General features: G+C 46.3%; 1 protein-coding gene across 17 annotated transcripts in view; it reads left to right on the forward strand.

The window, feature by feature from the left end:
- L3MBTL4 (L3MBTL histone methyl-lysine binding protein 4) overlaps positions 1–19,468 on the forward strand; it is a 464,367-nt gene that overhangs the window by 435,181 nt on the left and 9,718 nt on the right. For all 17 annotated transcript variants that reach the window (XR_013525731.1, XR_013525732.1, XM_078347776.1 and 14 more), the window contains one exon: positions 11,999–12,168. Coding sequence is in view for 15 of the 17 variants with exons in the window: in XM_078347776.1 (XP_078203902.1) it covers positions 11,999–12,168 (170 nt within the window). In the remaining 2 variants the exon portion in view is untranslated. The remainder of the gene's footprint in view (positions 1–11,998; positions 12,169–19,468) is intronic.

Raw genomic sequence — 19,468 nt, forward strand, 5'->3', positions numbered from 1 at the left:
AGAACTTTTCATAGTTCTAATAATTTTTAAAGAAAATACTGAAGTCTGTGAAATACTAAGAATATTCATTTCTTCTTTTACTTGTATAACAAAAAATACTCGCCTTAATTTTATTTTCTGTTTGACCCATGTATTTTCCAATCATCACAGCCCACTGTGCTTACTGTATGTAATTATCATGAGGTGAGACCAGGCCAAGGAGCCCAGAGAACACCAAGGGGTCATTGGTGGGAGGGCAGTGCATGCCAGCATGTGTGAGTACACACATTTGATTTGTGTGAACAGAGGGAAACCTGAAAAACAGGCAGGCAGGAGGCCTCCTCAGAAAGCTAAGCAGTGGGAAATCTGGTGTGGGCACAGACACCTGGGCATGCTTCCCCATGCAGCACGGCCAGCCATTGCCGTCCTCCACCTCACTAGTCTTGGTGTGTGCGGGAGGGAACACAAATCAGCCCAGGCCAACTCATCCTGTGTGCGCTGCTGCGTCTGGCTTCTCTGCAAAGCCAGGAAAACGCTGGAAATATGCACAACTCCTACAAGAAGAAAATAGCCCACGAGCTACTTCTTCATTGAGTTTGCCCAAAAGTGAAATGTGAAAGAAGTGCACAGGCCAGGTGTGGTGGCTCACGCCTATTATCCCAGTACTTTGGGAGGCCAAGGCAGGCAGATCACCTGAGGTCAGGAGTTTGAGACCAGCTTCGCTAACATGACGAAACCCTGTCTCTACTAAAAATACAAAAATTATCCAGGCATGGTGGCTCATGCCTGTAATCCCAGTACTTTGGGAGGCCAAGGCAGGCAGATCACCTGAGGTCAGGAGTTCGAGACCAGCTTGGCCAACATGGTGAAACCCTGTCTCTGCTAAAAATACAAAAATTATCCGGGCGTGGTGATGCATGCCTGTAATCCCAGCTACTCTGGAGGCTGAGGCGGGAGAATCTCTTGAAACTGGGAGGCAGAGGTTTGCAGTGAGCTGAGATTGTGACATTGCAATCCAGCTTAGGCAACAAGAGTAAAACTCCTTCTCAAAAACAAAAAGTGTACAAACCAATTTATTTATATGTTTTCAACAAAAGAATCACAAGTAGACAATGTGATATACACCTGAGATGGGGGTGCTTGGTTTCAGTTCCTGGAGGGCAGCCTGGCCTCTTACTCTCCCAGAGTGGGAGGGACGACACATGGCCTTAGGCCTAGGAGAGTTTCTGCTGAGAAGCAGGAAGAGCTGTCTGCAGGGTGCAGGGAGCACATAAGCCTGTGACAACAGGTGGCTCCCAAGACAAGCCACTTGGCCCTGAGAGCACCCCACGACGCAAGCTGACTTCTCTAACTGTCTGTCAGCACATTAGCCCCTCCATAAGGGGAGCCCTTGGCGGTACCTGGGAACCAGCATCTGTGCTGAGCTGTGTACCAGGGACAAGGCAGCTTTCTGTGCCAGGGACGAGCAGGGTGAGCAGCAGCCCCGTTTTCCCACAGAGGTGGGTGTGGCTCCTGGACGGGTGCGTATACCTTTACTTCCTGCTGGGCATTGCCGAGGTGGTTATCATTCCTGTAGCCTAAGGTGCTCCTTTGACCAGGTCTCCAAGGGTCCCATGTAGAATCCCTGGAAGCAATGTTTATTTTGAGGTAAATCTGACAATACCTCCAGGGACCTGTCTTGAGATTCAGATGCTGAGTATTGCAACACAGAGGCTTGCCTTGCTAAAGGACAACCCTGTCTTTTTAGGATGATCAGGCCACACCCTGCCCCCAAAATGTGACTTCTGCTTGTCACTCTCTAAACAGGAATGTACAGGCAGTGTGAGAAATAACCCACTCTTGAAGGACTGGAGGAAAAGAACATCCCTGGTGTGGCAGGCTCTAGGATCAGCACCCCAACTCCACTCTGGGCTGCCGAATAGCTTCTGTCAAGTTACACCGGTGTCTCCGAGACTGCCATGTTATTTGCCAGAGAGGGCTAATAGCACCATCTTTCATGAAGTCACGTGGCGTGAATTAAACAGATGATTAAGAGTGGCCCCCCACAGGCTTGTTCCCTGGCCCCTGGCAGGGATCATTCCATTTGATACCATCCTTGTCATTCTGATTGTGTGCTCCTGGTTAACAGGTACGGTGCTGTGCCCCGGGCTGGCTGTGCGTCAGCATGAGCCCGGGAATCTTGGAGACACACTGGACCTCAGGATTCTTTTCAGTCAGGGCACTCTCTGATCAAGTTGACCCCTGCAGACCCTCTGCTCAAATGTTGTGTCCAGGGGTTTGGAATGGGGCGGCCCAGAGAGAAGGGAGTCACAGTCCATGAGGCATTAATTCATAGCATGGACAGAGTGGGGAGAGCTTCAGGCTTTCCTTCATCCAAGAACGATGTGCTTTTTTGCCCCTTTCCAAGAGTTATTCCCACCCTGTTGGTTGTCAGCAAACAGCTATTGAGCACCTCTATGTACCAGGTGCTGTGCCAGGGAGTGGAGGTTACCAAGACAAATAGAATATGGTGTCTGCCCTCCCAGAGGTAGGTTGTGCTGTGATTTTAAGGTTGATAATTTACATTCGTTCACCTGCCCCTTCCGCTGTGGGAGCTGGGAGACTGGCATGCAGACCTGCTCAGGCTTTTCACCAGTTGCACAGCACTCCGCCCTAGGCCTGGATGCCCACATAACTGCTGTGAACTCAGGGCTTACTTCCATATCCATCAGCTCCTCTCAACCAGTGCTACTGTCGGAGTTGAAGGACAATTAAACCATGTCCTCGGGCACTGTAATGTCTTCTTTTGTGTCCTATTCACAGGTGTATAAAGCGGTAGGGCCTTTCAGTTTTGTGAATGTCCAGTCCAGCAGGGCTTGCTGCTCAGTATCTGCATGTGGAGAGCAGGGTAGGAAGTCACCAGGGGGAAGGATGCCTACAAAGAAGAAACTTCAAAAGAGGAGCCACTGCAGGCGCCTGGTCAGGTTGATGCTGATGTCCATTCAGTGATGGTCTCTCCTCCGCCAGTAAAGGAAACTGGTCTTGCAAAAGGTCTAAAAGTACATGCTGGTTGATTGGGTTGTGGTATCAATCAGAATAAGGTAATTAGTGATGTCTCAAGCCATGGGAAGTAGATATTAAACTAAAAGGTTGCTCTCTGGAAGTCTTGTATTGGATGACCAACCTATCAAAAGTTACTGTGGATTTGTCTGCACTTTTGTGAAGGCGACACCAGGGATATCTGCTCCTCGAATATCAGATTGAGGAGTGACGAAGATTTCATGTCACAAACAATTTCCAGCCTTTCAGCAGTGAGTATATTTGGCAAGTAAGACACCACGGGATAAAAATTCATTGTTTTCACAGGCGCAGAATAAGTTGGCATTTGCCACTGCCTTATCTGTCCCTGTAGTAAAATTCCTCGGAAGGTGCCACAGTCCCCTTATGTGTTAAGCTCCCGTGCTACGCTGCCCTGTGTGTCAGGTTTGCGCTCTGCCGTGGGACTCTGGGGATGAATTAGAAATGGCTGCCCTTAACTTCTTACTCTGTTCATGGAGGCTGAAAAAACAAATGGACAGTTTCCATCAAGGGCAGCCAGTGGCAGGGTACTCAGGGGCAGCCCTGGGGAGGCAGGACTTACCTCCTCCCTGTCTGAGGGAGGCCACGAGGGTGATGAGGCCTGAGGGTGGCAAGGAGTCTGCGCCCAGCCCGAGTGCTCTGGCCAGGGCTCGTGCCCCCAGAACACTGAGCCTCTGGGTCTAGAGAACCCTAAAGATAGCCTTCCTGGGGCTGGGGATGCCTTAAAAGAGTGCTTGCCGGAATGGCATCAATGACGGACTCAAACCCTGCCCTCAGGAATGACACCTGGAGGCTGAGCCCCTTCATAGAGTCGTGACTGCCTCCTGCTCTGGAAAGTGTCTTATCTCCACTTCCCTGCATATTAACTGACTTATTCTCTCAAGATTCTACTGTGTTTGGCAATCAGCCCCTTGCAAGAGCCTGTGTGGGGGCAGCAAGGCGCAGGGATCCGGATGCTCTGGGCCAGTCAGCCTGAATGGGAGAAGCACAGAGGACAGGGGAGGCCATGGCAGCCCCTGGGAGAGGGAGGGAGCAGGCTCAGTTCCTGGATGGAGCCAAAGAAAGAGACGTGCTTGGGAGAATGGAAAACTTTGGGGCCTAGCTTGGGTACCCACTGAGGAAATCATGAGGAGAGGGAGGCCCTCCTGGAGGAGTAGCTGCAGCTTTCAGGGAGGAGCGGGGCACCACAGGGCACGTGCCCACCTGGGAGGGGTCCTCTCAGTCCTCAGAGATGCCACCGTGAGGAGGAGGCAGCGGGGCAGAGGCTGGCCTGGGTGCAGCGGGACCACTTCTCTCTGGATGAGGGAGCAGGACTGAGGTGGGAAGTTTACCCACTGAGAGCTGTTTTACAGCCTGACACCTGGAACCCCAAAGAGCTGGCTGCCCCTGGAGGTTGGAGAAGAATGCCTGAGAGATGTCCTCCGGAGTCCAGAGACTCCTAAGCTTGGCTCCCTCAGTCCACCCTGCCAGCACTCAAGCCCTGGTAAGGAAAGAGCAGTTGGGTTGCCACACACTCCTGTAGCATTGAGTGATTTGGGGTTGGGCAGCCACATGTTTAGAGAAAGTGGCTTTAAATCTGAACAGTTCCTAACCTAGTTTTGAAAGTCATTCTTTGCTTTTGTAGTAAATGAAAAATGTCCCTGCCTTCTGGCATGCATGCGTTCATTCAGTCATTCACTCATCCACTCATTCATGCCTCACTCAGTCATTCACTTATCCACTCAGTAGTTACTTGTTGAGCATCCGTTATAAGCCAGACAAACACATGGCTCAGAGTCTCAGGGCCAACGAACCACAGAGCCAACACAAGCACCCAGGTCCTCCCCCAGACAGTCCCTTCCACTCCGCTAGGCTGTCCATGACCTCCCATCTTCATGCCTTCTCTTATGGGGTTTTTGGGGCAGGGTGAAATCCAGGCTACTCAAGCCCTATTATCATTATTCCACAAGAGTCATGTTAGTTGGATCCAGCCACCCAGCCTCTTCCTGCTCCCGGGGTGGGTCTGGAGAGAGGCTGTGGGCTCAGCATTCTTCTGGACACACACTGTCCCAGTAGAAACAGAATGCCGGCCACATAGGGAGTTTAAAAGTTTCTACTGGCCATATTTAACATAATCAGAAGACATAAGTAAAATTAGTTTTAACAACATATTCTATTTCACCCAATAGATCCAAAATATCATTTCAACATGTAAATCAAGATTCAAAAAAGTATTAAGGAGATATTTCACACTCTGTTCTTTGCTACTAAGCAATCAAAATCCGGGACGTACTATAGCACATCTCAGTTCGCAGGTTTTACATTTCAGGGGCTCCGTCGTGTGGCTAGTGGTTACTGTTATTGTACAATATGCAGAGCAGGGCGTCCAACGCTCTTCATTCAACTTCTAACCCTCTTGATAGCCCACTGGGCAGTGAAAAATCTCTGACTCTTGTGTGCGTCATCTCCCATATTTATATAAAATCAATTAAGAGACAGCTGGTGATGAGGGAAGACCAATAGCTAAAATTAGAAAACACTCTGCAGATATCCATGTATGAATTCTGAACAATAAGGGTATGAGAAATAGAAGACAGTGCAGCAGACAGGCCAAGCACGTGTCTGAGGAGAAATATGATTTGGCAACTAAGAAACAGCATGTGCTGAGTGCCTGCTGTCAGAGAGACGAGCGTTCCCGAGGAGCTCCTGTTCCCATACGGAAATAGACAGTTGTGCTGCCCATCATGGCGAGGCTGCTCTTGTTCTGCTTTTTACTTTGGTTTTGGAGATAAATAAATGGAGAAGAAGAGGGACTGAGTAGACTCAGAAGCATCAAAATCCAGAGAAGATGATGCAGCTGAGAAATGACAGCTCGAAGCATGTTCAGTACACAGGGCATGAAAACAGGTGATCATGGGAAGAAAACAACGTTCCCAGGTGAAAAGCCATCTCTGAACATTTCCTTGCTTCTCCAGTGGAATTCACTATGAGAGCACAGGACCTGGACAGAGTGACTTCTCAGTCAGTGCCAGACCAATTGATGGGACTCGGTCAGTGACTGCCACAGATTACACAGTGGGTAAGAATAATCACATAATTGGATTTGGGGACTGACTGCATTTGTAAAAAATTTCCTCCTTTTTGCAACAGAGAACACAGTAGAACGGTTACCCCTTTCATTCAAGAGAAGGTTACTTGTGAAATGGGTCTCTGTTTTTAGTGGGATTAAAAATAACTCAAGGCCCAGTCATGCAGACTGTGGTGTACCATTTATGACTCACTTGCTTCAGTTTTGTTTTGTGAGGCTTTTGTGAAGAAACAGCCATATTTTTAAAGAACATTTCCATAAAGGATTTTCCTTCTCATTTGTCAGGGTAGAGTAGAAGTGAGAAGGATGAATGAGAGGGCAGAGAAGAAATCAAGGACCCACCTTTAAGTTATTTTCAGACAAATTAAAATCCTTTAGTCTTTAAAAACTTTTCTTCCTCTCCTTTTTTTAAAAAAAGATAGAAACAGTGTCTCTCTCTCTGTCATCCAAACTGGGATGCAGTGGTGCAATCATAACTCACTGCAGCTTCGACCTCCTGAGCTCAAGTGATCCTTCTGCCTCAGCCTCCCAAGTAGCCGGGACTACAGGTGCATGCCACCGTGCCCAGCTATATTTTTTTTTTTTTTTAGAAATGGGGTCTCACTGTGTTGTCAAGGCTGGTCTTGAACTCCCGACCCCAAGCAGTCCTCCTGCCTTTGCCTCCCAAAGTGCTGGGATTACAGGTGTGAGCCATTGCACCTGGTCGAATACTTTCCTTTTTAAACTGTGGAATGGAAAGTACTGTGCCTCGTGTCACAAGTCTGTTTGGTCATTTCACTGGAAAGGCAGCCCTAGGTCACACACTGTCCACTACTGGCTGGTCTGGCTGTTTCAGGCCCTCTGGAAAAGATTGGCCTTTTCCTGGCTGTGGAGTTCTGACTTTTAAAGTAGGCTTGCCTCTCATCAGGGAATCATCTCATCAGGGATTCCAGCGTGTTGTTTATTGCCTCTGCAGGAAGGGTAATGACTTATCTTTGGAGATGGGTTACTCCTCTCTGAGTTTTGCTAGACTCAAGAACCATGGCCAAGTCTTCCAGTGCTGTGGTCCATAGCCTCTTGGGACTTTACAGCTGGACACAGAGCTGAAAATGTTGGCCTTGGAAACTTGAATGTACAGTTCATCTCTGAGCATCTTGAATGAAATCATTAACACTTTGTCATTCATATATATATGTGTATATATATTTTTCTCAAATGGAGTCTCACTCTGTTGCCAGGTTAGAGTGCAGTGGCACAATCTCGGCTCACTGTAACCTCTGCTTCCCAGTTACAAGCGATTCTCCTGCCTCATCCTCCCAGTTAGCTGGTCCCACCACCATGCCCAGCTAATTTTTTGTATTTTTAGTAGAGATAGGGTTTCACCATGTTGGCCAGGATGGTCTCGATCTCTTGACCTTGTGATCTGCCTGCCTTGGTCCCCCGAAGTGTTAGGATTATAGGCATGAGTCACCACACCCGGCCTCATCATATATTTTTTAAAGGCTATGAAATCCAAAAGAAACACCCACTGCAAGAAAAATGGTAGGAAAAAAACTCTTTCAACCAAACCCCCAAATCACAAATCACTGAAGTTACAAGTTTTGTGTATTCTGTTTTCTGGAAGGAGAAAGCATCCTACATGTAAGGATATCTCTATTTATTGTCACGTTGGTGTTAGAGGCAAAGGCAATATTGCATATACATTTCATTTTCTGGTACAAAGGACATTTTGATTAATTAAAACGTTAAAGCCTCCAGTAGGAGGGCTGCTTTTGCTGGCTGACTTTTAGGGGAGCTGGGCAGGAGTCATGACTGCAGGAGGGCATGCAACTGGGAAGCATCCCATGTCCCTCAGCTGTGTTAGGTGGAAACAGGGCTGTGATGCCAGCTCTGGTGGATGAAGTACACAAGTGACCCTTCTGCCCTGTCATCGTGGCAAACACGCTTATCAAATCTGGAAGCTTCAGTTTACTCAAAGTGCCCCAAGATAGAAGAATCTGATTCATCTGATTTATGAGAATGGTTTCTGGGAACAATATATGCCTTCACCATCAGCTTATGTTCTTTAATTTGTTAAAAACGTTTTAGTGACTATCTGATATAACATAAACCATGCTGGGCTTTGTAAAAAGTTAAAATCAGTGTATTTGCATGTTACAAAAATGTATGCAAATTTTAAGTGAATGTTTTCAAAAGTCTAATTTTATGCACAGAATTTAAAATAATGCAAATCACCCTAAATTTTAAAAGCCTGTCAAGAGTCACATAATTTCCAGGCTGGCAGGCCAAGAGCATTTTAGCATCTGACACGGTTGCCACACGTTGGCAGCAGGCTGCCTGGGAAGCAGGTGTCCACCCTGCAGTGGTGGATCTCACTTCCTTCCGCTAGGACTTAGTGATTTCACTGACCACTGCACGGTCATTCCAGGACCACTCAGGTGCGAAATCTGAACATGGCCCTCAAGATCCTGAATCTCAGTCTGGACTTCGGATTTTGTAAGTTTCAGGCACATCCAGCCACATTGGCTTTGGAAGTGGTGTATGTCCCCACCTTCACTATCATTACAACTTAAAATAATTTTGTAATTTATAACAGTAACATAATATCTGACACATAATGAACACGTTATATACTGGGAGTTGTCCAAATCACAACAACTCAATGAGGTATAAGTTCTGTTCTTATTCTATTCTTTTTGTCCACCTCCTAATACCTTATTTTAGAGCTAGAAAATTTTGATACATAGAAATTAAGTACCTCATCCCAGGTCATTCAGCTATGATGTGAGGAAATCACTAGGCCATGCTTCTGAGGCAAGTACATGCAAACATTTTTTTCAGCTAGACCTGACTATCCCACCCCAAAATTGTACAAAGAAGGCAACACCACCACCACAAAACACTCTCCAAATGCAAATTAGTCTTGCATTGTGTTAATTTAGAATTAGGCCTCTTCCCTTTATCAATCCTGACCTCAAGAGGTTTACAGATTGCAGTTGAAGTAGTACCAGCCACTGAGTGTTCACAGCACGCTGGGGACCTTGCTAAGCACCTCTGCACCTTTTCCTTTTCCCTCACACCAGCTCTGCATGGCAGACACTGTCACCTCCAGGCATGTCTTAGAGAGGACAGACTGATTATTCCAGATTCCCTATCCAGGGACTCCCTCCCTAGACTGACTCATACGTTTTTTAGTTTTCAAAAGCTCAGCTTTCATCATGAGACTTTCTGTCTCATGATGTACAATGGATACAGTAAAATTAATAATCATAAATCATCATCTGTAATCAGCATATAACAGATTCTGGCAAGCATTTCCCAAAACTTGAGGTTGCAGATAAACAGACACAAGCCCTTATGCCCAGGGAAAACTCTGAACCCCAGGTAGGAGATCTGTAGCCAGCAAGTGCCTGCAAGTCTATTCCCACTGCCCATGGGGGACTCCCTTTGGCATATAGAGCCTATTCCCCACATCATTTGTGGGCTTTCAAATTCAGTTTTATTCAGGCTTCTCTTCAAATAGTTTGATTTAGTAAGTACACAGGTAACTGTATTCAAAAGCCACAGATAATATAAAGCCAGCCTGAGTTCAAATGAACAGCATAAAGCTAGAACTCCATCTCTTTTGTTGTGATCTAAAGGCCATCTTGCTACTTGGACTAACTGAAGTCTCCAGCTGTCATCTTCTAGAGCCCAGAGCCATCCCTGAGAGTGGCAAGCAGTGGGCAGAGGAGCCCCAGAACTACTCAGCCACACATTAGGTGTCTTTCCAAGGGTCTGTCCCAGCACCCAAAGCAGATAATTTGCTTCCAGAATTATGGTGTGGACAATTTTCTTGTTGGGAGCACATAGATTTCCGGCTTTCTTGTGTCTTTTTGTCTTTTACATTTTTAATGACTTCAGCCTTTATTTGTGAATCACAGAAACCTAATCACTATCATTTGACATCTTTGTTCTTCTAATATATATGATTCATTAATTGTGTCTTTTCAGAGTCCTATATATTTTGGAAACTATGCATGATTAATTTACCCAGGACCTGAGTTTGAGATACATATATGTTGGGTTTAAGTCCACACTATTTCAGCAAAAACAACTGATAAAGTGATATGATTATTCTTTTCCAGAATAAAGCCCAGTTTAGGCCCAGATCTTAATCCCTAAGAGTGTAGGGCTTTAACTCCTGGCTTCCCAGAAAAGCTCTTGATCATTTCTGTGTCACTGCAACTGCCGACTGACCCTATGACGTTCCTACTATGGCTTTCAAGGGCTTGTTTTGCACATGCCCCTTGTCCAGCCTGACAACTTCATTAAAGAACATTCACATTTGCCAACATACTGCCTTTTCAAGGAAGATTTGAAGTTTCCTTTCAGAAGCTGCAGGCTTACATACTGTTGGCTGAACTACACAGAAGAGATAACCTATTTACATACTAAAAAGGTCAGTGTTGGACGATCCACAGTTAGAGATGAATTTGCTGCTGCTTGCACCTGGAGCATAAAAACTGGGGAGAAGCTGGCAATTTTGCTGTCTCTTTATCTGTGTAGACAGCAAACGCTGGTAAATATGAGGATGACTGTTCGGATCCACGAGTGTGGTAATACACAGAGAAGCCCAGTGATGGACAAGCTTGCTCATAGTTTAGAACCCTTCTGATTACTAACAAGTACGTGACTGTGACCATGCAGGTCAGCCTCACCTACTAAAAGCTGTAATTAATTTGAGGTGGGAATATTTGCATAATGGTTTTTCAGATTTTGTTAGTAAAACACAAACCATCATAATAGACCTTAAATTATGTGACAGCTTATTTAACCTTCTCTTTGCATTACTAAAGGTAGACTTCTGGAGGGCTTAAAACATTTCCTTTTGTGATCTTTTCAAAGTCTCTTCTAATATCAGCAGATTTATTTTGCTAATGTGTGTTGAAAGTATCTTAAAAGACGTCATTATAATGGCATTGGTTTCCTCTGAAATCTCTATACTATTTTTGCCCCTCATCCATTTGTAAATTTAAACTAAATAATTAGGGAATTGAGATCCATGCCTTTCCCTTAAATGTTAGAGTATAACATAAGAGTAAAGTCACTTTTGAAGATGGAAAACCAGCACAGAAAACTGTTGAGAAGTGTGAAGCTGAAGTGCACTGACATCCTACCGAGGTCTCACTCCTTGGTTGCAGCAGCTAATCTTGTGCAAACAGCCATTGTCGTCTGTATCTTAGAACCATGGTACATTCAGAGCTGCTCAGAAAAGAGCACCCCATCTAAGAGTGCCTGTGTTAGGGAGGTCATGTCTCAGCTTCAGCTGCTTTCCAACGTCCCTGGCTGCCACAGGATGTCACCCCAGCTGAGGTCATGGTGCATTTCTGGGGATCTGCAGCAGCAGCAGCTGGTATCACCCAGCTTCTCATGGGGACCCTTGCTACATGGCATGTTCAGTATCACCCAGGGGATTTATGAAGCCAGATGTGGATGGAGGCTTATTCTGTCTTTAGAGACGTGTGAGGCTGCTTCCAGGAAGAAATTATTCTTTGTGTACATACACATCCCAGATGGTTCGGTGTGCCAATCTGCTTAGTAGTCAAATGCTGCCTGGTCTTTGATTTCTCTGACTCCTGATTTAAGGAGAGATAAGCCAATGGCAGTGATAAACCAGCCCTTCCTTGGCCATCAAACAGCATCTCATAGAGATTATTTGAATGTGGCTGGCACACAACCACAGTTTTCTGGGCACAGGTAATATCTGTCTTCTATGACCACTGCTCAAAAACGTACTGGTGGCATAGGGTATGCTTGGGAGTGATGCTGTTCAATCAGAAGACCCGGGTTCTGGTGGTGTCTGTACTTTCCCTCCCCCGACTTGTGCTTGCTCACTGGGAACCTGAGCCTCATCCCGCCCCACCTCTCTTGCAGAATACTCGGCGGAGCAGGCACAGCAGGCGCTTCACCAGTCAGTGTTCATGTCCACGGTATCAGCCCACCCTTTCCGGGACCTTCCCCTGGGAAGAGAGCAACACTTCAAGCTGCTTCCAGGCGTGGCTGACATCCGGGCCAGCCAAGTGGCACAATGGACTGTGGATGAGGTGAGTGGAACTGCTGGGGGCCAGGGCTGGGGTGTGCCTGCTGCTGAGAAATAGGCAGAAGGTGCCCACTGACCGTTCTCTGATGCCTGGGACAGCACCCTTTTTCTCTTAGGCATTGCATCTGCTATGTAAACTTGAAAACCCAAATTAGAGGGAGAAGCCAGGCATGATTTTGAGGAGAATAGGACAGGCCACCGCTTGCCAAGTTAGTTTTATAACTCCCCTCTGCAGCCTTATTCCAGTGCCCCCTGAGTCCCAGCACCATCAGCGGGGGCTAATTCAAGCAGAAGGGCTGAAGCCTCCCATTCCACATTGCAGATTTAATTTGGGAAAGCAAAAATGTGCAAGCATCTGAAGCTTGCATCCCAGGCACGTGTGCTCTGGGAGAGGTACCCAGCACAGGACATCCTGCACCTTAAAGATCCATTTGCCAGTTGCCCTGTGGTTTCGTGGGATATAGGCACGCTCATGGCAGAGCAGGGCTCTGCTGTAGATTTGCTCATCCAAAGCTACAAGATGAGCAGGCCCAACTTTGGTTCATTTAGAAAGTATATTTGGTCACACATTGTATAAAAATGCACAGAGGGGACAATATTGGTTATTTCAATTTTATTTTATTATTTTATTTTGGGACAGGGTCTTGCTCTGTTACTGAGGCTGGAGTGTAGTAGCATGATCATAGCTCACTGCAGCCTTGAACTCCCGGATTCAAGTGATCCTCCCACCTCAGCCTCCTGAGTAGCTAGGACTATAGGCATGTGCCACCACACCTGGCTAATATTTTTTGTTTTATAGATATGGGGTCTCACTATGTTGCCCATGCTGGTCTCGAACTCCTGGCCTCAAGGAATTCTCCCACCTCAGCCTCCCAAAGCCCTGGGATTACATGCAGGAGCCACCTTGCCTGGCTTCAATATTGGTTATTAATAAGGATCAGTTAAGCCCTGTTGCTTTACAATAATGTTGTAGAAATGCTTCATATTTAAAGCGGTATTATTTAAGGAATGTACTGCTTAACTGTAATTTCTTTTGATAAAGATACTGTTTTCACTAGTTAGGCCTTAGAGACATTGTTTTTTAAAGGAAGGAAAACCCTGTGTCACTCTGAGGGCAAGATTAGAGTTACAGCTGGAGTTAAATTAGTCACACAGTATTTCTGGGGCACTTACTGCAGTCAAGTTAATCGCGGTTTAAGCCCTCCTTCCCAGCCTTGGGCCAAGGAACAGGCGGGCCAAACCCCACCCAGAAATTGGAGCCATTCATTTGAAGCACCACCTTTTTAAAGCAAGACTGAGAGTGTCTCCTCTGCTCTCCTGTGGCTGGACTCATGGCCCCTGGCATCTTGCTGTCCCACACAAAAGGATGCCCTGGGAAAAGCAGTGCCAGATTCCAGCCCAGCTCCATTCCCACTGGCATGTGCAGAGCAACAGCGTCCTGATTGTGAGGAATGTGGTGGAGAAGGCAGAATTCTGGACATGTCTCTGACCAATTTACAACAATCCCTGGATCCCTGTCATGCCCTTTGCATACCCTGAAGTCCTTCTTTCCATCCCTCCCTGCCCTGCCATTCTCACCCTCCCCTCGTGCCCCAGGGAGTCCTGCCTGTTTTCATACTCACATAGTCCCTCCTTCTCCCACTCTCCCCACTGCCAGCAGCAGCCTGGGCTCCATGCTCACCTCCACCTCCTGCAGCCCCTCAGTCTGACCAGAGGTCTCCTCTGGCAGGGCACCCATACTCTGACCTGACCCCTAACTCGCTTGGCACGACATCTTAAGAACCCCTCACTACACCCAGTACTTAGGAGATGCCCAGTAAATGTTTGTTGAATGAATGGTGAATGACAAGGAAATCAATTCTGAGCTGAATTTTGAAACAAAAGTGGAATGGATCTAATCAGAAAAAAAGAAGAGAAGCCATTCCAGTTGACGGGGAAGCAGAGGAGGTTTTGAGGTTCCATGGAAGTGAGTTTCACCAACTCACTAATGGCAGATGTTCACTATGCCCCATGCAGGCATTAATCATGAAACCAGCTATATTAATAGAATGACAGGAAGGCAGATACTCACTTTCTCATTTTACTCATGAGGAAGTTGAGATACCCACGGATGAAGTGACTTGCATAAGACCACACAGTCAGAACCAGGCCCTGAGCTGACTTCCTGCCCTCCATACTCACTGTGGCCCAGAGCACAAAGGAAAGTGACCCAGGACTGGGAGATGGGCCCAATGTGAAAGGCCTCAGAGGCCAGGCAGAGGATGTGCATGGCCCACAGTCTGCTGGACAGAGCCATTCCGGGTTCTTAATGCAGAAAGTCACTTTGTGAAAATGGTGTTTCAGGAAGACAAGAATTGCAGAGATTTGCAGAGAGTAAGGTGAGAAGTGGAGGAGAAGGAGACACCCAGGAAGTGGAACCATTAGGGCCTGGGTGGGGTGCTGCCTGGAGAAGAACCTGGATTCAACAGACATTTCAAAGGCACAGGCAGTAGCACAGGGAAGGTTAGACACAGAAGAAGAAAACATGAGATGCACCAAATGCGATTCCATTTATAGTCTCGGCGCTAAACGGTTTAGTTCTGAATTGGGGTAATAATAAGTGAGAGCTGAAGGCCCAAAGAAGTCATCTGAAAGAATAGGGAAAGAGTGGTGCCATTAGAAATGAAATTTGGGGACAGGGTCCAGTTTGGGGGCAGGGGGGATAACATGGTGACTTTAGTATTGGACATGTGACTCATGGTTAGCAGTACCTGTGAATCACAGTGGTGGATACAGAGATGCCCCAGTGGACATAAACTCAAGATGGGTGCCCTTAAAGGCTGCAGGCAGAGGTTACCAAGGGGTATTTCCCAAGGGTGTGAGTGTCCAGAGATAGGGTGAGGATGGGTCGACAGGGCCACAGTTAGAAAGAGGAAAGGGGCTGCAAAGGGGCACTGACTTCCAGGGAGTCCCTGGAAGCCAGACGTCAGGGGAAGATGAAGCCAGAGCATGCAGTGCAGCAGGACAGGTGTCACAGCTGGTCAGGGTTCAAGGCTGGGTTCACAAGAGTTGTGCCTCAGGGAATTTGGAAAAATTATGTACAGTATGTGCATTTTTAATGGATAAGGGCCAGAGCTTGTATCACCTTCTCAGGGGTGCCGTTATGCAGAATAGACACCACTGTTAGGGACATTAGCCATGACTAAGAAACGGGAGAGAGCTCTGATTGGACAGATTTCAAGTGTGGCACTTAACAGAAGCAAAAGCACGAGATTGGGAGGTGATTCAAGGGAAGTAGCTGGTCTAGGTGAAACTGTCATTAGAACTGGGAAGACGTCAGCAGGAAGACCAGAGAAAGAGAAGGTGTTAGGAATATGAGAGCCCTGGCCCTTGATTCTCTGTTGTGGGTACAGGTGGAATCTCAGTCCCTGCTGCTGGGAGAGGCCTTAGAGCTTTTCTAGATTGAAAATAGCCACGGGAGAGGCTAAGTGCCTGACAAACAACACTCCTGCTCCTGCCTCTTCCATTACCATGACTTCTGTCAGGGTTGCATTCCAGGGAAAATCATTTTCATTTTTCCCTAGTGCTGAGCATTTCTTAGTCTTGCTGTCTCCCGAACTAGATGCCCTGAGGACAAGGACCGTATCCTGAATTTCCTTCCATGTCCTCACACACTACAACACATTTCCCAGTACCAACAGCGGTCCTCAGAAATAATCTTTGATGGGTTGAAAATGCGGTCTTTGTGATTGCTATATTTGTATCTTTGAAAATAAGGGAGCTACTTAGAGGTCCCCAGTGAATACCTACCCATGGCAGAGTGTGAGGCTGCTTAGAAAAGCCACAATAAAAATGATGAGCAGGACAGCAATGGTGTGAAAGCAGTTCCGGGCTGAGCTGGACTGGTTGCGGCTCAGGGGTGCTTTTGCATTTTGTTATCGGAGAGGAGCCTCTACAGCCAAGGACCGGGCGTGTTGGAATGAACTGGGCATCCTTGTATGAAGTGCCCTTCTGCGAGACTTAACATGGGGTGTCAGCAGCAGAAGGTGAAGTGAAAGCACCGCCTCTTTGTCTGCCTTCCTGGCCTGGGAGGAAGACCTCTGCTCTGTTATGACACCTTCAAAGAGAGGCCAGCACGGAGCCGTTGTAACACTCCGCAGAGCAGTGAGCCTCCTCTTAACTCCTTTGTTACTGTGCCCATGACTCCTAGAGCACCGTTTTTCAAAGCTCAGGTAGGCTGTGAAGTCAACTTAGTGATTATAAAACAAAAGACCAGACAAGATGAGAGCACATCATAGGTTATAAGGGTTGGTTGTTGGCTTGCTAAACTTTGGGGAGGGATGCATGTGGGTGTGTGCACATGCGTAGTTATAGAGGTGTCAAGTGTGTGTCTTACTCTGGGTCATGAAACTATCTTGTACAAGAGTATAAGCTTTTAAGAGTAGGGACTAATAAAGTTTCATATATTTTTATATCTTTTAATCTTCTGCTATCTTATAGCAAAGCATCCTGCAGAGAATAGGTATTTGACAAATGGCTGAAAGAGTAAATGAGTTCATGAATGAATGAGCAGGTGGGCTTCATGTAGACTGTTTCCTCATTCTGCCAGGTATATATGTCTAGGCACATGCAGGCAGGCAAGGCGAGATATGTGGTATGCACATTTACCACCCTAGGTATGCCTCAGTTATGCTCAGTGCACGTATGGGTACTTTTATTTCTCTTATTAAAAAATGCTTCTTAAAGCGCTACATATAAATTGCCCTAGCCTTAACCAAGTGCTCCCTAAATGTTCATTAACTTTAAAAGATGACAGTCACTTTAAAAGCAGCCTTTACACAGGCAGGGGTGCTTTTGAAAAATTCAGGGTACTGCTAACTAAGCAGAGCAGCCTTATAAAATTGAGCCCTTAAAAAAAAGGGCAAATAAACTCTACTGTTAAAAAATAAGACCAAGGCTGGAAACATGGTCCCCGGTGGACGATTAGCCAGTATAGTCAGGCACATATCTACAGGCTCAGCGAGATAGAGAACACCAGCATTTAGAAAGATTTAAGGCAGCAGCAGCCCCACGAAGAACACGAGGCCTGCTGAGCTCCAGCAAGGATGCCAGGGAAAGTAGGTCGTGGGGGAAGTGAGGTCAGCTGGAGGGATGGGCTCCTCTCAGAGCCCAGGCAGTGTCATCCCTCCCAACCTCCCCAAACTGCTGTCTCATACTCAGAATTAACTTCCTCAGTGTCCTTCCAAAACAAAGCAGGGAATTTAGCTGTAGGACACTGCCTGCCTGGGAATGTGGGAAATGCCTGTGTGTCAGCGGTCACAGCACCGTGTGGGACACTTCCCAGAGCCAAGACCCAGGGGAGACACCCATGTGGCAGCCCTCACACCACAGGGCGCTGCCCAGAGCCAAAGCCAAGGCCCAGGCCACCCACTGGCCTCCATTCCCTTTGAAAAAGCATTTCCTTTGAAAAAGCAGATGCCCCCCACTGCTATGGCCTCTGTGGGCGCGGGACAAGTGGATGGCCATCTCCTCTTTCACAGAGGTCATGCTGTTCCAGACAACTGTCCATGTTTTATCACAAACTTGAAGGAAAAAAAAGCAATCTCTTTTAAGAGGAGAATGAGAGGGAAACTTCTTGATATTTCCATATTCTGTGCTAAAGCTCACCACTTTGATTGAGAAAATCTGTAGCAAAACTTCTTACAAAAGCTCAACATACAATTTCTTTGTAGGGGAAGTATTTATCGACTAATAATATTGAATCAAGGCCTTTGCATATTTTAAAATTCTTGGCCAGAAGTCTGTCTTAATAGAGTTCATGGAACTTTTTGGAAAAAGAAAGATAGGCTGAATCGAATGGGAATCTCTTTCCAAAATGGCAGAGCCATTTGGTGTGAAGCCAAGGAGGGTGGCCGGGTGGGAGGTGAGGCGGAGACCACCACGGGGCAGGGCTGTGTCTGCTCTGTTGACACTTTGGTTTAACACATTATTTATTCCCTTTAAGAAAATCCAGTTTACCTTTCACACATGGACAGTGATTTCTTGGCCAACGATACTGAGAAGGGAGAATGTGGTCCTTTTTTGTTTGCTCAGAAAAGGACAGTTTAACATAGGCAAACCATCAAAACAACTGGCAACACTTTTGCTGTGAACAGTTCTCTGAATCAGTATGTAAAACAGACCATGTTTCTAACCAACAACTTCTTTCCCCTACCAGTGGGGAAAACACTGTCCCCCTGCTGACTTGGCCTTCCCACTGCAGTGAGTGATTGAAATTGGACAAAACATGGGTCGTCGCCTAATTACTGGCCCCTCTTCTCTATTTCTATTATTTCCTCCTATGATACTCAGCCCTCCTTCCTGTGGAAAAAGTGAGCCCAGCAAAACTGGGGCAATTTTGCGCCCCCCTCCAGGGGCATTTGGCAACATCTGGGCACATTTTGCGTTGTTACAACTGGGAAGGGGACTTTGCTACTGGCACCTCTTAAGTAGAGGGCAGAGATGTTGTTAAATAGCCCACAACACCCAACACCCTCAGAGCAAAGAACTACTTGGCCTGAGGTGTCAGTATAGGGGTTGAGGAACTTGGTTTTATTTATTTATTTATTTTTTTTAGGGATGAAGGAAGGAAGGAAGGAAGGAAGGGAGGATGCGGGGAGGGAGGGAAGAAGGACGGTAGGGAGGAAGGAAGGGATGAAGGAAGGAAGGAAGGAAGGGAGGAAGCGGGGAGGGAGGGAGGGAGGGAGGGAGGGAAGGGAAGGAAGGAAATCAAGCAATGAGAGAGACATTGCCGACCTGGATCTAGAGGTTTACAAGTTGATTTCTTTTTTTTTGAGAGAAGGAAAGAAAAAAAAAATAAGTAAAGGAGAGGAAGAAAGAGGAAGAGAAAGAAGGAGAGTAAATGGAAATATTGCTTTATTTTGAAAAAAATTGAGTATTAATAATGGCCAATCAATGTTTCATTTAAACTTATGGGTAGGTGTGATGTGGTATTGACAAGAATGTATATTTTGTGTATTTGAAGTGGAGAGCTCTATGAATATTTATTAAGTTTACTTGTTCCGGATCTGAGTTCGAGTCCTTGATATCCTTATTAATTTTCTGTCTCATTGAATCTAAGTCTCGTATCTGGGTGTTAGGATCATTAGCTCTTGTTGTTGCATTGATCCTTTTACCACTATATCTTTGTTGCTTTAAAATCTATTTTATCTGATACGAGAATTGCAACTTCTGCTTTTTATTTATTTATTATTTATTTTTGCTCTCCATTTGGTTGGTAAATCTTTCTCCATCCCTTTGTTTTGAGTCTTTGTGTATCCTTGCAT

The sequence above is a fragment of the Callithrix jacchus genome, chromosome 13 (genome assembly GCF_049354715.1).
Source record: "Callithrix jacchus isolate 240 chromosome 13, calJac240_pri, whole genome shotgun sequence".
Taxonomy (NCBI): Eukaryota; Metazoa; Chordata; class Mammalia; order Primates; family Cebidae; genus Callithrix; species Callithrix jacchus.